Source organism: Xyrauchen texanus, chromosome 33 (genome assembly GCF_025860055.1).
Source record: "Xyrauchen texanus isolate HMW12.3.18 chromosome 33, RBS_HiC_50CHRs, whole genome shotgun sequence".
Classification (NCBI taxonomy): Eukaryota; Metazoa; Chordata; class Actinopteri; order Cypriniformes; family Catostomidae; genus Xyrauchen; species Xyrauchen texanus.
In genome coordinates, this window is record NC_068308.1 from 12,073,509 (window position 1) to 12,090,078 (window position 16,570).

At 37.8% G+C, this 16,570-nt stretch overlaps 1 protein-coding gene across 1 annotated transcript; it reads left to right on the plus strand.

The window, feature by feature from the left end:
- The first annotated feature begins 130 nt into the window (after window positions 1–130).
- Window positions 131–13,285, plus strand: LOC127626975 (myc-associated zinc finger protein-like). The gene is made up of 7 exons (XM_052103151.1): window positions 131–910; window positions 1,115–1,265; window positions 3,819–4,192; window positions 4,306–4,553; window positions 4,667–4,730; window positions 5,809–5,980; window positions 7,238–13,285. Exons 1-7 carry the CDS (start codon window positions 878–880, stop codon window positions 7,582–7,584), a joined length of 1,389 nt encoding a protein of 462 aa, XP_051959111.1. The 5' UTR covers window positions 131–877; the 3' UTR covers window positions 7,585–13,285.
- Window positions 13,286–16,570: the final 3,285 nt, after the last annotated feature.

A 16,570-nucleotide genomic window follows, 5' to 3' on the forward strand; every position in this document is an offset into this window, starting at 1 on the left:
CAGTGGCTCTATGACGTAGGCAGTGTACTACTGTAATTCATTTCTGTCGGCTTATAATTCGATAGCAGGGAGGAAAGCGGCGGAAACAGGAGGTGGGGGAAAAGAGCCATCCCTTTAAGAACAACTGGGACATAGCGGAGCGAGGGAAAACTAAGGAGAGGAGGGGGTAGAAGAAAGAGGAATTATAAAAGAAAAGGAAGAAAGAGACAGGGAGGGAGGGAGAGAGAGCGAGTGCGTGATAAAAAAAGAAAGATGACATCCTGTGAATTGAAGCGCCGAGGTGGAGTGGCGGGCTGTGGCCGGGCTCGAGTGTTATTCGCCGGGGTCAGAGCTTGAATCCAACAGCGAGGCTTCGACAAACACCCGATTGGCCTGTCGGGGGGAATCGAAGAAGAAGAAAAAAAACACAGATTTATGCCTAGCAAGATTTAAGTTTGACTTATTCAAATACGTCAAACGCATTACGTGTAACCGTCTTTTAACGTCTAAATGCAACAACTCATTTTTATAATGCATGATGTAAGATTGTAGACATAGAAATAACATTATTGATTTCGTGTGCAGATATAGATTTTTTAAGTCATGCAAAATATTAAATACTAGGTTTTTGTTGTTGTTGTTGTTGTTGTTGTTGTTGTTATGGCTCGTTGATAAGGGTTCAAATTGGATTGAAGTGGATACTTAATTGTGTGCATTATTGCCTGGTAATCTGGGCCAGTGATTAAATAAACAGGAAGAGATTTTAAACATGTTATCAAGGAGAACAGTTTAAAACACGTTCAGTATTTGCAAACTATAGACGATTGTAAGGATGTCAACGGTGCGCTATTAATCTTGATTGTGTGGTTGATTATAACATTCATCGCTTTGGAACAAAATGGATGCCGCGTGGAGCAATTTTCTCTTTCAGGTGAGATTAAACATGGCTTGTTTATGTATATGTGTGGATGAATGTTGCCTTATTTGTTATTACCAAGTTATATCAGTGCCTACAATTAAAATTATGAGCAGCTGCAAAGCGTTTCACTCCAGTCAGGCATCCTGGAGTCTCTGAATTATACCTACACAGACGTTTTGAATTCAAACTTAGTACTTTGTGATTGTTCTTTCCCAGACCACACCTTCTCAGACCCAAGTGGAGGGTTCCCTCCAATCAGAACTTCTGTCTGTCCACACGACCTCTCCTCAAACCCCACCCACCGAGCACATAGATCTGCCCCCATCGACAGTGGACACTGCTGCTCTCAATGAGGACCCAGTACCTGGTGGGTGAGAGGGAGGGATGGGGAGAAAATGAGGAAACTGTCTGGGAGGGGTTGGAGGTTTTCTGTGGATTCTCTGTGTGCACATAGAGCAGTACAATATAACTGCTTCCTGGAATAAACTTTTATCTTCAAGTTAAGTCATCCAGGTAACAGGCTTTTCGGGTCTATGTCGGTTTTAGTCTTCCACCTCTGTACAGGATTTCCATGGCCATGGAATACATGGATGTATCAAGGAATTATAAAATAGAGATTTCCAACTCTAGAAAAGTGATCAAAATTCTGTATTCTTTATACTCAGCTCTGAAAGATTTCATCAGCTAGAAATAGCTCTTTGCTAGCTCTGTAACAGTTCAACTGGTGGGCCGTGACCCTAATCTGGAGGTGAAGAAACACTGGTAAATGCAAGTAATAAAATTTAATCAACCATATAATGGTCCATATTTAAGATTGCAAAGTAATTGGCTTATCAACTTTTAAAAAAGATGGAAAACGCTCTCCATATCGTTGTTGTTGTTGTTGGCTTTAAACAAAGTCCCTTGTAGTTCAATGCCACAACAAAATTGGTATTTTCTTCAAGCCCCAATTTTACAAGTTGGGGGCATGTAGATTTAAGGATCATGGTAGAAGCAAATTGTTATTGGTAATAATTCAATTTAGTTTGTATGCATTTTTTGTATTGTTAATGAAAAATAGCAATAATAGTGAGAATAAGCCTCATTTAGCTGGTTAATACAGCAACTAAAATGGTTTGCAACAAAACCACATTTACCATTATTATATGTGGTTGCACAAGAATGATTAAATAGATAAAGAATGAATTACACACCTTGACTTTGCTTGACTTTGCTCTTCATTTTGTTGCATTGGTGCTAAAAAAAGCTAGCTTACACTAGTATGCGAAAAAGAAATATGAAATTGCTAAACAGGTCTGTTCTTTCAGACTAAATCACTTGAACACACGTCACATCATATTTACGATTTCTGTCCTCATAAGTATGAACGTCCAAGGAGGACTTGAACACACCATTAGTCCATTCTGCCATTTTCTATGTAAAGAAATGGCATAAAAGTACAGCTCTTATCTACTTTAATGGGGAAAGACAGAAATCTCCAAAACGGTTGGTCAAGATCAAAGAACATATTTAAAAACACCAGTAAAATCTGACATAAATTGTGCTGCTTTAGCTCTGATCATGCTAAAAACGCCATTGTCCCGGCTGTTTCAGCCAATGTGGATGCGTGTTCTCGAGTTGACTGACATACAATTTCTGTACCTGAAAGGTGATTGGCTCTTTATTTTACATACGCCATATATGGCGTTTTTAATTTCTCTCATTCATTTTAATGCAAGTGGTCCGTCTTGGGCTTAACAGTCTTTAAAACTTTGCTTTAAAGTAGTGATAGAGCTATATATCGGCCAAGCTGATATTTGGCCATTTTGCGATTGTCTAAATGTCTTCGCTTTGTCAATTAACAAAAGTGTTAAGTTTCCCTTGTTTCAGTTCCAAAATTACCAAAAGATTTGTCAATGGATAGCCAACACTTTCTTATAAAGTGCAAATTTGAATAAATAATGCATAAAATAAGTGTTTGTTTCACTTCAGAAATTTGCTGTTGTTAAAATGTATAATGTTTATCGGCATTTATATCGGCCATCCTGCTCCCTAGACATCGTCTATCGGCCTTTGAAAACCCATATCGGTTGATCACTACTTTTAAATGGGGTCATGACATGCCATTTTTTATTATTTTAATGTTACTTCTGGTTCCTTAAAATAGGAGTAAAGTTTTTTTGCACAAAAAAAAATATATATATTTGGAAAACACAGTCATTTTCCACCCTCATTCTGACCCTCTGTCAGAAACACCCTATGTATTGTTTTGGTACTGCTTCTCCTTTAAGAGTTGACAGTAAACGCCCACTGTTATGATTGGCTCTCTGCTGACTCTGACCTGCTCTCTCTACTTGACATCTCACTGCTCACCGCTACTGGGTGGGGCTATGGAAGTTATTTGGTATAGTGGGCATTGATGTGTTGTTACGGAGGTGGTCTGATGCAAATGTCTACCACAGTGTGACATCACACTGTGCAGGAAATAGAAAACAAGTCATTTTGGCTGCTTGTTTTCAGCAAATGCTCTTTTTGCAGTGATGTTTTGAGTTCTGAAACTTACAGTATGCCTTTAGTACAATGAGCTCTTATTCAGAGAGAAATTTGGTTCCTCATGTCATGACCCCTTTAAAAGCTGTACATCCAGTCAAACTTGACGGTTTTGTGACAATTCAAATATAGGTAGGCGGCAACATGGACAGGTTGCGTGACATGCCCTCAACCCCAAAAACCATGACCAAATCTATGCAAGTAAAGAAAATACGACTCTTGAGTACATTCTGTATGCTACGTTTGTTTCTGTGTTAGGTCGCCACACAAGAAGTTTTAGAAATTCATATCCAGTTATCACAAACTACTTGAAAAGTCATGGTCATTCATTGGTCAAAAAGTCTGTTATTTTATCCATAACTCTCTTTCTCGCTCTCAATCCATCCTACAGTAAAGCCAGTGTCCAGGCCGACCCGTGCAGCTCATATCTGCTCTATATGCAGCAAGCAGTTTAAGAACAGCTACAACCTACGGCGTCACCAGTCTGTCCACACTGGTATCCGCATGAAGGGAGGCTCCCAGAGCAGAGAGGCTGTGGCCAAAGAGAGTTCAGAAAGACACTCTATCCCCCTCTCTCTCCTCCAGCTCTCCATACCCCAGCAGCAGCCCCAAACGCTGCCTCCTGCTGCCATGCTGCCCCCTCCCCACACACAAGTCCTGCCCACTCAAGATGGAAATGAAGTTGCTATGGAGAGCATGGCCTCCACTGTGACCGCCCTCCCTCCACCTGCTGCAGTTGTCATGGCAACAGTGGAGCCTTTACAGGTGGGGATCCATGTGCATGTTTGTTTAATGCAGTGTCAGGTGTTTACATCAGCAATAACTAAATTAGGGCATTCTTCAGACACTTAAATAACTTTTTCTTTCTCCACCCTCAGAGGCCAGTAAACCAGAATCCCAACCCTGTTCGAAAAAACCACGCTTGTGAGACCTGTGGGAAAGCCTTCAGGGATGTGTACCACCTGAACAGACACAGGCTCTCTCACTCGGATGAGAAGCCATTCTCCTGCCCAATCTGCCAGCAGCGCTTCAAGAGGAAAGACCGTATGAGCCACCACGTCAGATCCCATCAGGGAGGAGTGGAGAAACCCTATGTGTGCACGCACTGTGCTAAAGCTTTCTCACGGTAATCTTTTTGATCTCACATCCCATACATGTACTTAAAGCATACTTCAAGCTGCTACAATGTGCTGTATATTTTTTGTATGATGAAGATGAATGTTTCTCACTCTATTAAAGGCCTGACCACCTAAACAGTCATGTCAGACAGGTCCATTCTTCAGAAAGACCCTTCAAATGTCCGGTATGAAAGTTTTGAGTTGTTGTGTGCATCTTTGCTATTCTAAATGTCAAAACCTAAATATACAATGCATATAAGTAAACTTATACTCTTCTAAAACTTTTTTAAAATATATTTTGTACTTATTTGTGTGACTATTGTTTATCTAAAAGTTTATCTGAAAGTTTATATTCGGTATGTTAAAAACAGATATTCTGGGCCAACTTTAAACCTTTGTTTATATGTCAGGGACTTGTTAAAAAAATGTATTAATGAAAAAATTAAGAATATAGTCACTCCATTACATATTGTGCCTAATAATGTCGTTTAGTCCTGACTATATTCACAAGTTTACTTGATGTTTGTACCTTTTATCTTATAGGAAAAGTTCACCCAAAAATGAAAATTCTGTCATCATTTACACTCATGTCATCACAGATGTGTATAACTTTCTATCTTCTGCGGAATACAAACAAAGATTTTCAGAGGAATATTTCAGCTCCATGCAATGCAAGTAAATGGTGACCTAAACTTTAGTCCTAAAAGCACATAAATGCATCATAAAAGTAATCCAAACGACTTCAGTGGTTTAATCCATGTCTTCTGAAGCGATATGATAGATGTGGGTGAGAAATGGATCAATAATCAAGTCCTTTTTTATTATAAATCTCCACTTTCACATTCTTCCTCTTGTTTTTGAATTGCGATTAGCATTCTTTCTGCATTTCGCCACCTACTTGGCAGGGAGGAGCATATATAGTAAAAAGAGGACTTCAATTTGTATCTGTTTCTTACCCACACCCATCATATCACTTCTGAAGACATGGATTTAACCACTGGAGTCTTATGGATTAATTTTATGCTGCCTTTATTTGCTTTTTGGACCTTCAAAGTTGCATTGTATAGACCAACAGAGCTGAAATTTTCTTCTAAAAATCATTTGTGTTCAGCAGAAGAAAGTAAGTCATACACCTCTAGATTGCCATGAGTGTGAGTAAATGATGAGAGAATTTTCATTTTTGGGTGAACTATCCCATGTTGAGCATAACATACTTAAGTACAAGTAGTTGTTACATGTGGAGGTGTATTTTGTTTGGTGCAGACATGTGAATCGAGCTTTGCCACACGGGACCGACTGCGCGCTCACATGATCAGACATGAAGAGAAGGTTCCGTGTCACATCTGTGGCAAACTGCTGTCTGCTGCTTACATCACGGATCACATGAGGGTGCACAACCAATCACAGCATCACTCCTGCCATCTCTGCAACCGCAGTATGTCATTTTATATATTATATTTTATGCTTGTTTCTCTGTCCCATATCCTTCTCTGCCTGTGTATCTATCTGTTAGGATTGTCATAATACCAAAATTTCAGTAGTCACTCCCAGTTAAATTTCACAATTCATGATAGCTATTTCGATACCATAGCAAAAACTAATATGCTATTGTACACACTGTTATTTTAAAACCTATATATTAATTAGAGCTGTCAGTAAATAAAATTAATTAATTCCATGACTATTAAAGGTGCTTTAAGCGATTTGAGCTGTTCTGAAATTTCCACAAAATGAGCGGTTTGATTAGCCAGGCCCCCTATTTCCAAAACCCCACCCTCCAAAGATACCAAATTAACTTTATTGAGATTGACACCGAGCAGAAGCAGTTGTCAAAAACAAATGTTGCAAATTAGTGCCCTCAACTGACAGCTGTTATGAGAAACATTGCATAAAAATGGAATTAATCCAAAATAATTCACAGCAGAGAACACGCAAAATGATTGACAGGCAGAAAGTGCCAGAGACCGTGGCCCACAGACAACATTGCTGTTTACAGAGTTTAGGGCTGTCAGAGACTGGTGAGATATCTCACAACAATTATTTCATTAATATCTTTCAGAGAGTAGGTTGTTTTTGCATACCTTGCTTGTAGCACCTTTAATTAATTTAATAATTCTATTAATTACATTTATCAATATTTGCTGAGAAAGGCACCCAGATAAAGAGAATTCAATATAAATGAAACAATACACTGACTGCATGCTGACTGCCCTCTACTTGCGTGGATCGTAAAACCACCAAGTTACATTTCAAGTTTGAATTGCTCCAATGGTAGGTAAATACATACTTTTGGTATAGAATTTACATAAGGGTCACAGGAGATGATTAATTGTGTTAATTTTATTAATTTGTTAATTTTTACATAGTCACACTAAAATAACAGTCCTTATGTTAATATAAATATGAACAAACTCTATTAAAACAAAGGAAATGTAGTCTTTAGTAAACAATACAAAAGATCTATTATGCTGCATTTTAACTGCAAGATCTAATGCACGTTAAATGTCTATCTGTCCCTCTGTCGTCTGTCTGTCTATCTATTATATAGTATTTAACAATTATTTATTGCATAAACAAAAACTTGTGTAAATTAATCACACTGACTGTAATGATCATTAGCGAGTAATAATCATCAGTTAAAACAATTAATTAACATGCAGCACTTCACCTCCCAAACTCACCACCCCTTCAGGTTTCACCACGCTGACGTACCTGCGCGTTCACGCTCAAAAGCACCATGGTCAGGAGTGGAAGGAAAGCACAGGAGGGTTTGGCACCACAGGTTCTGGAGGTGTCCTGGTTTGCCAGCTCTGTGGTGTGCACTGCAAGACCCCTACCCAGCTGCAAGGTCACATGGGTACCCACAATCTTCCCACGAGTGACCCCAACCCCATCACTACCACCAGCGAAGCAGTTCCAGGAAGCACGATCACCCTGTGCAACATGGTTTCGGCACCGACAGTGTTCGTGAGTGGAAACACAGTTGTGGATCTGCTTGTGACCGACTGCTCCAGCATCATCCCTCAACCTCAAAGCTAGCAGAGCAGGCCTGTAGTGCACACATGCTAGTAACTATATTCGCAAATACAACACAGCTAAATAAGTAGCTGTTACCCATTCACCTGTATGACTCAAAACGTATGATCGTAAACACTAAAGAACCACAAGAAGCCAATGAGAATCTGTAAAGAAAAAGGCATTTTAAGTGGACGTTGCTCACAATTTTAATGACATGAACACACAGAACCACACATGTAATGACAACTACATTAGCATGATATATTTTGATAAAACACCTCTCAATGATGCACACAATAAGACCGATGGGGAGAATTCAATGAACAGTTGCGCCACATTTGTGCTTGGTATTTCACCACAAATTCCTGCGTTTTATTCACTAAACACCCGTAATCAAGTTTAACCAGGTGCAAAATGCACTGAATTGGCACTGCGCTGTATTCAAATTGAGTCAATTTCATTCTATGTAGGAAACACAGCTCATTTCTATGTAAATTAGGCTTTATTATTTACAAAATGAAGCTCTATTTGCGTGCCACCATTAATGTTACGTTAGGACCGCCCACTGGAAAGCAGATAGTAAACTGAATTTTATAAAAAGAGATGTTTGTAAACATTTTCTAGGAATAATGGCAACAGTAATTCATCAAATGAAGATGAAATTAGGAGAAGAGCGTTACAACCAGGCGGTTAGTCAAGTGCACTTTTAGCATTTTAAAGAGCCAATTCAGGTGTCTGGATCGCAGTGGTGGAGCGGTGCAGTACATACCCAATGTATGCAAGATCACGGTATCTTCCACAACCTATCGCTCTAAACCAATCCGCAAAATTGGGAATTATGTCTTGCAAATTACATTCAGCACAAAAGTTTTGGATGTGTTTGAGCCATTACCTGATTTGCATAATTCCTTTAGCGAATCGGGTGCTTGAACTACGCAGACAGCGCATTCAAATAAACCGATATCAACGAGCGCAATTTGTTATTAGTGAATTCCCACCTTAGTTGCTTTACACTTAGTCCTCCCAAAACCATGTAGTTATCCAAGTAATATGTACATTTTCTTGTCCAGCTGAGAGGGAAGGAGGACAGTATTTTGTCTTCCTAAAATACCTTGGATTGACAAGAAGGATCAGGGCATGAAGGTGGAAAAGGAGAGAAGCAGAGACTTTGAGAGCAGCACTTTTATTTTAATACTATTATAAAAATTGCCACGTTGCACTGGATGGATGCACTCTTTGTTTTCTTCTTTTCTCCCTTTCACCTTCTCATTTTTCATGGCTTCAGGACTCTTTGATGATACTGTGATTGTGTATTTCTACTGTATATCCTCTGCTTGTAATATGATTTCCTGTTTGTTTGCCAGACCTTTCTCTTTCAAGATATGTTTTTATATGTCATAATATCTGACTCTGGTCAAAAACAAAAAGCAGAAAAAACTAGAGGTTTGATGAGAGGAAAGTTACAGAGATAACGTCATGTTTTGTTATGAACAGAAACACACAGGCATAGTTTCTGTTTGTGTGTACCTGTTAGTGTCTGTACAGTACTGGCCAATTAATGAAACTCATGTGTTTGTCACAGTGACTCTGAATTTGTCGCCAACTATCCAGACTACCATTATTCTAAAAAGATGTTCAAACTGACTCTAACTTGCCACGAAAATGTGACTGGAGAAAATTTTCAATGAGAGTTGGCAATTTCTGCCGACATAAGTGACAGCGACTGCCCATGACGTGATATGGGCATGTCCAGCAAAACTGATCGCACTGTGAATTCGGTGGTAGCAGGTTGAAAGTTTTGCTGCTGAAATCAGTCTGTGTACTGAAACAAATAACTGCCCCAGTTGCCTAAGCTGGAAGTGTTGTTGAATATAAGGGCATGTGTGAGCTCCAGTTTCTGAAGAAGGATATAGCTACAGGCATTGCTCGAAAATGGGGCAGGAGCTCCAAACTGCCATTAAAGATATAGGGAGCTCCTTACTCAACACTCTCCCTAACCTTAAACGTGAGTTAAAGTGACTCCCCCTTTTGGAGTTGCCGCAACCTTTTGAACATATTGGAGTAACCCCACCCTCTTTTCGAGATTCCTCCCCATTTTTGGAGGTCTCCAGCCTGCAGCTATACCTACTTGGGTTTCCAGGCGAAAAGTCCACAGATTGGCACCAAAGGAGAGGTTTTTTTTTTTAGTTGTTTATGATGTAATACTGTCAACAGGAATGCATATATTTTTTTTTAAACCATGCTGCCTAACCCCAACCCTAAACTATAAATGTAATTTTAGAGCGACTAATGCAATGTTTATGTGAACGCGATTGCTTCCTGCTATCTCGGAGGTTGCTCTCACAATGCGCTACCAGTAGCACCACAGGGAAAGGTGATCGCATTTGAAATGATGCAAAAATGTCTGATGGGGAATGCCGCTGTAACAGAAATTTGGCAGATTGGGGTTGATTTAATTGCGAACATTCAGAAGCAACATGTCGATTTACCGTGTGATCATCAAGTGAAATTTATGCAATTGAGCAGCAACGCGTAAGGGAACTAGCAATAGGAGTCAAGACACTGGAGCTCATGTGATCTGTGGGTAGGTTTGTTCCTGCATTGATAATCGTTCATCTTGCTGCATATGATGCATTATGCACAGCTGCGATATATATACAAACACTTTCTCCAACAGAATGAGTTTTTAATAGGAAAATGTATGCTTTGTCAAAAGAGAATGACATCTTATTTAAAAATTCTTTACCAGTTGTGCAGCCCAAAAATAATGTTCTAGCGACCAGCATTGGGAACATCTAATAGCGTCCAATGGAAAAGATCTGTCTTCTGTCGTTTTTCGAAGATTGCAATTGATTTTGGGTTGGTATTAGTGACCTTGTACCTTCCTGTGATGGCACCACAAGTCGTCGCTCGGGGACAAAACTGAAAAAAAGCCGGATATGGAAATCTAAACGAAAATACTCGTAAATATGTTGTTTTATGTTAATTTTACAGCAGACTGCTAGCTTCTTTGAAAGGCCTGTCCAAGAAGTTTTACAATAGCCACTTTAACACATAGAACTTGTTAAATTGCCGTTACATTGCCAGATTGCCTTTTCTGGTAAATGTACCACATCTGCTATTCCCACATGCAACGACTTAATTTATCTGTTTTACAACCATTCATACTTCAGCGTCAAAATGCTGTTAAACTCTGATGTCATTTGCCAGAAAGGACTTTGGTCATATGTGTACCTCGTTCATGAAAGATGATAGTTAATGGAATCAATTCCTGTTCCTGCAAGCTGCTGACAAATTTCATTATCCACTCAGATGAAGAGAAGCTCTTCAGCTTCATAATCTTTCCAATTTAAAAAAATAAATAAAAAAATGTACCCCTGAGTCACTAATGTTACACGGTGCGGAGTAATTGTGTCAACTCTGTCAACTTTGTAATTGGCCCAAAGCATCAGCGCGTCCTGATCTAGTACATGCTCAAACCGTTAAATCTTAAGGCTTTGATCACACATAGCATCACTTTTTCGATAATGTTACAATCACTCATTTCGAGAAATTGCAGGGCTGATTTACCATATATCCCAATGGGTCCTGTTCACACATGACCTCTAATTGGAAAAATTGCGTTAATAACCTGGCATATTTCCAGATGAGCAGTGAAGTTGAGCGAACATTCAACATGTTTAATAGATGATTTGTGTATCTGGATCACCGTAGCTTGGTTTCAATCCAACAATTTTTTGGCGCATTTTGAAATGGCGCATGAGAATTCCTGAATGGAAATGCTTGACAAGCGAATAAACTCAAAATTCACTTAATTTATTGTTCTTGGAGGTGGTGGATTTTCTGGAGTTTTGCATTATTTAAAATGTGCATTTAGGAGAGAGAAACAGTTTATCCACAAAAAGATGTGTTTTAACCATTGTCATTGATTTGACCGGCCTAACGAAAGGTCAGACTTTGGCGTACAATGCTTCGAACATTGCCCTTAACATTCTGAAGTGTTTAATCCACAGCTGGTTGTTAAAGTGGGTCCTTATAATCTGCCAGAACGGTTTTGAACACGGGTGCTTCCAAGTATTCGGAGGCTGGTAGCGTGTGGGCATCACAGCCATTTCAGCCTTCATTATAAATCAGATAACACTGTTATTCTGCAGAATCTCCTGGCAGCATTTAATAAAACATTTTACAATTGCTCCAATCCTGCAAATAAAACTCATAAAGGTCATTCAGCTGCTTCATCATGACAAAGCAGCTCACTCAAGTTAATGCGCATGACTTAGGAATACATGCAACGATTTGTATTTTCTTTTGTCACATTTTTTGAAATTGCTCTTAAATGTTATTTATTCTTAGTGAATTCCACCCTTTGCCTTTTTGCTGGACTTTGAGTGAAAGATCTGTGATTTTTACCATTCATCAATAACATTGATTTAGGTGTTGAACAGAAGTTGAATGGACTTTTGTTGCATTTTAAACAAACCACCAGTTGACATATTTATAATTTGGCCATGACTGTACTGTGGGAGATTGGTAGGTGTTTAGTGAATGAAAATGTACATGTTTTTCTTCCTCTCTGATTCTCTCTGATTTTTCTGATGTCTAATCTGTTTCCGTCCAGAGGAGAACATGATTGAAAAATGAGAATCCTCTGCCTGACTTTTCCTGAGAAACAGATGTTGAGTGCTGAACTAAGATATTCAAAAAGAGGTATATTTAGATCAAATGTTTAAAAGCGATGCGGTTTAACTTTAGACGTTGTTTTTCATTGCAACAGGCCATTAAAGAAAAGGAGTGCAACTGTTGTTACTGCTTCCACTAAGAATTACAGGAAAACCTTTGTTTGTAGAAGATTGTGTTTTCATTTTTTTTCTGTCCTGAATGTGTGAATGGTGTGTTTTACAGAAGGGCTTAATCATGCACGCTCAAGTGAAATTAAGAGTAACACACAGAAATTAAACACTACTAGCTCAAGTGTCAAAGTTGTCAAAAACAATGGAGAAAAAAAGAGTTGACTTGGTTTTGTACTGGAGTGATTTGTTTGATCAGTTTAGTGTTGGTACTGTATACTGGTATATCTGGTTATTCATGAACTTAATTTTAATATAAAAAATTGTTCTTCCTGTCTAGAAATGTAGTTGTTTTTATAAGGTTCCAATCATCATAATTAGGTCCTTCTTTTTAAGTTAGCTTTAAGATGAAATATTGTAATACCTCTAATCTCTGTACAGCTCTGGCAATGCATCTCAATGCCTTATTGTATTCTACCACATTTAATTCGTCAAACTCAAACTATTTTAAATTATAGTTAACAAACCATTTAATAGGAAAGAAAGATAATAATGGGATGTATTTATATTTATATTTTTGTATTTCTCCACAGTATGCATGTCTATAAACAGAGCAAAGCAAAATGTTGATGCTTACCATGATCATGAATATTATGTTATTATTTTGTAGATTATGTAGATCATGTTATCATTTTGTAATTTTGACTATTAAAAGGAAATGGAGTAATCATATCTCATTGGGTTAAGTGTGATGCATTGTCAAGATCAGATAACTTATGTGTGTTTAAAAGAGAAAAGTATAGCAGTACACAAATCTGACCTACCCCAATCATATTTATCCATCTACAGTAATGATCCGTATCTGTCTACCAAATCTACTGGCTTCCTGGAATTGATATGGGGCTACATAATGTATATCATTTTAATGATAAAAGAATGTAAAAATGCTGCAGTAAAAGAAAACATTGATTTGCTTAATGGGTATGTACCTTATAATATTTAAGGTAAAATTATATATATATATATATATATATATTTAGAAAGACAATACATGTCATTTTATGGTAAAATATTGTGAAAGTATTATTTTACCATATAATTATTAGTAAAAATGTATTTATTTAAAATGTTGTACTTTTTCTTAAAATTAGGGCAAAACAATAATCAGCCGTTCCAAGAAGTGCCTGTTTGACATCACATTTCATTATATTTTATAGGAATGGTTATGTTTCTTATTTTTAATATCAGTTATGTACATTTGGGTGTTTGGGTACAACTTGTGTTGTATTTTATGTAGTTTAGTTAGTTTATGGCATTATTTTAGCGTCACATGTGCCTGATTGTGATTAACCCTTAAAAGTATATCTCTGGTTTTAAAGGAATAGTTCACCCAAAAATGAAAATTTGTTGATAATTTACTCATCCCCAGTTTCTTCATCAAAACAGAATTTAAGATTTTTAGGATTTCATTTTCATGCACAGACCAAGCACCGTTCACAAATCCAAACCAATATAAACTAAAATAAAAAATTATTCCAAATAAAAAAAAACAGTACTGCAGTAAATAACCATCCTTTATTTCTGAGCAATCAGGAGTTCAAGCCACACCATTTGTAGTTAGTGAAACCAAGTGCGAGAGCATTTACAGGGTTTACACAATGGGATCAATGGTACAGGTGATATCACATAGAAGAGAAGCTTCACAAACTTATGCAGGCAGTGATGAGCAAGTGACTTGAGTGCAGCTGCAAACAAACTTTTCACATATAATTGAATTAGCTGGAAAAACAGCACAGGCACAGCCGATGAGTTCAGATATCGACCCTTTGTTTCTTTTGATGGTCTACAACCCTCAGGGGTAAAATGTTCACTGCACACCCTCCAATATTTGAGAGAATATAGGGGTGTACTGATATCCATGTTCAGCGCGATAAGCCAGAGCTTCAATCGCTCATGATCATATAAGCAATCAGGGATGGGAGGGTTACTTTTGAAATGTATTCCACTACAGATTACAGAATACATGCTGTAAAATGTTATTTTTAACATATTTCATTAGATTACTCAAGGTCAATAACATATTCTGAATACTTTGGATTACTTTTTCAGCACTCGTAGATTTTTTTTCACTTGTTTTGACTATAAAAACAAAATACACATGTTAAAAATACATTCTCTGAAAAACTTAAACAATTTATGCAGTGTTGATTCTAAAACAAGATTAATCAAATTATATTATTTTAATTGATATTTTTACAGGAAAACAATTTTTTTTTTTTTTTTTTTAGCTTGGCATAAATCTGACAATTTACACAAGGTTTATTTCTATTTCTTCTACTCGAAACTTAAGTAATCCCGTTACTTGTATTCCGTTACTACCCAACCCTGTAAGCAATCGATGAAAAGTTTATATTTTTCCCAGCGTGCATTTTCTTTGGGGTTTCTGAAGGTTGAAGCATCCAGGATACACACACACCAAACGACAATTTTGAACAATACACTTCTACAAATACAAATGTACAGCAATGACAAACTGTTGTTTTCTTGTAAACAATTATGCATTTCCTGCCACCATATGACGCGTGACCTTACCAACCCTCTTATGAGCGCGCATCACAGAGATGTACGGAAGCGAACATTTGTAGTTAAAAGTATTTAAGTATTGTTTTGTTTCTAAAAATAATAAATCGGTTGGGTTCAGAAGAACTTTATTTGTCGATTGGAGTCGTGTGGATTATTTTGATGCACCCTAATTTTGGACTGTAAAAAAAATGGAGTACATTCACTTGCATTGTTTAAAGGAGGAGGCCTGAAATGAAATCCTAAAAATCTTAAATTCTGTTTTAATGAATAAAGAAACTAATCTTAGATGGACTGAGTGTGAGTAAATTATCAGCAATTTTTCATTTGTGAGTGAACTATTCCAAGAGACCCGGGACTTCATTCCATCCCCTCTATCTAATCCATTTAATGGAGTTGTGGCCACGCCTCTTTAGTATTCCTCAATCTATTATAAATGTTGTAAAAAAATATATTTTTTATAATGGCTAGAGGACCAAAAGCGTAAAGGGTCATTAAAAGCCCTAGGTATGTAATACTGTCATTTTTTTCATTCAAGTTTATATCACAAGATATATATTTATTTATTACAAGATAAATTACTACTATATCATGTTGATTTTCTTTGCAACAATGGTGAATTATCGATATCCTATATGCTTATACACATTCATATTATACATGCATTTCTTACTCAAGTCACGTTGATTTACTTGATTTACATCTGACATTTGACAAATAAACAACATGGAAGTAAACTATAGCAAGTACAACACATGAACAGTATGATATGACTATTGTCATTTGGATGTGCTACTGATCTTAATGTATGTTGTGCATCTATTTAGACTCAAAAGTGCTTGAGAAAATACATATGTGTAGATTATGTGTAGCTCAATATGTGTTTGAAAGCCAGTTGCGCCTCATGAAATTTAGTGTGAAAATAATGAATCCCGTTCTAAATTTGGCATGATTTGTTGCATCATCTCTTTAAAATATGCGTGCTCCCGATCAGCAGTGGTGAGAACCAACCGACAGCGGTCCGAGGGACAAACCACAAACTGGTGACAGGGTGATGGGCAACCAAGGCTCATCGATGTGTGAGGCAACAAATTATATCCAGTCTAGTCCAAACCAATAGAAGGTTTACTGTGGCATAAGTTACAGAAAATTGGAATGATAGTTATTATGGAAGGGAATTGTCACAACACACAGTGCATCAAAACCTGCTGCGTAGCCGCCGAGTGGCCAGAGTGCCCATGATGTCTACTGTCAAAGTGTCAATGTACAATGGGCAAACAAGTGTTGGAACTGGACCTTGGAGCAGTGGAAGAAGGTCACCTGGTCCGGTGAGTACCATTTTCTTTTACATCATGTGGACAGCCGTGTATGTGTGCAGTGTTTACCTGGGGGATGTGATGGCACCAGGATGCATTGTGGGAAGACGTCAAGCCATTGGACGGAGTGTGATGCTCTGGGTAATGTTCTGCTGACACGTAATGACACGTGCCAACTACCTAAACATCGTTGCAGACCAGGTGCACCCCTTCATGGCAACGGTATTCCCTGATGGGTGTGGCCTCTTCAACAGTATAATGCGCCCTGCCACACAGCACACATTGTTCGGGAATGGTTTGAGGAACATGATCAAGAGTTCAAGG

Bases quoted from the DNA above. Each gene is read 5' to 3' on its own strand.
- LOC127626975 (XM_052103151.1), top strand. From the start codon at position 878: ATGGATGCCGCGTGGAGCAATTTTCTCTTTCAG. The intron at 911-1,114 runs GTGAGATTAAAC...GTTCTTTCCCAG, and splicing joins GGAGCAATTTTCTCTTTCAG to ACCACACCTTCTCAGACCCA. The intron at 4,554-4,666 runs GTAATCTTTTTG...ACTCTATTAAAG, and splicing joins TGTGCTAAAGCTTTCTCACG to GCCTGACCACCTAAACAGTC.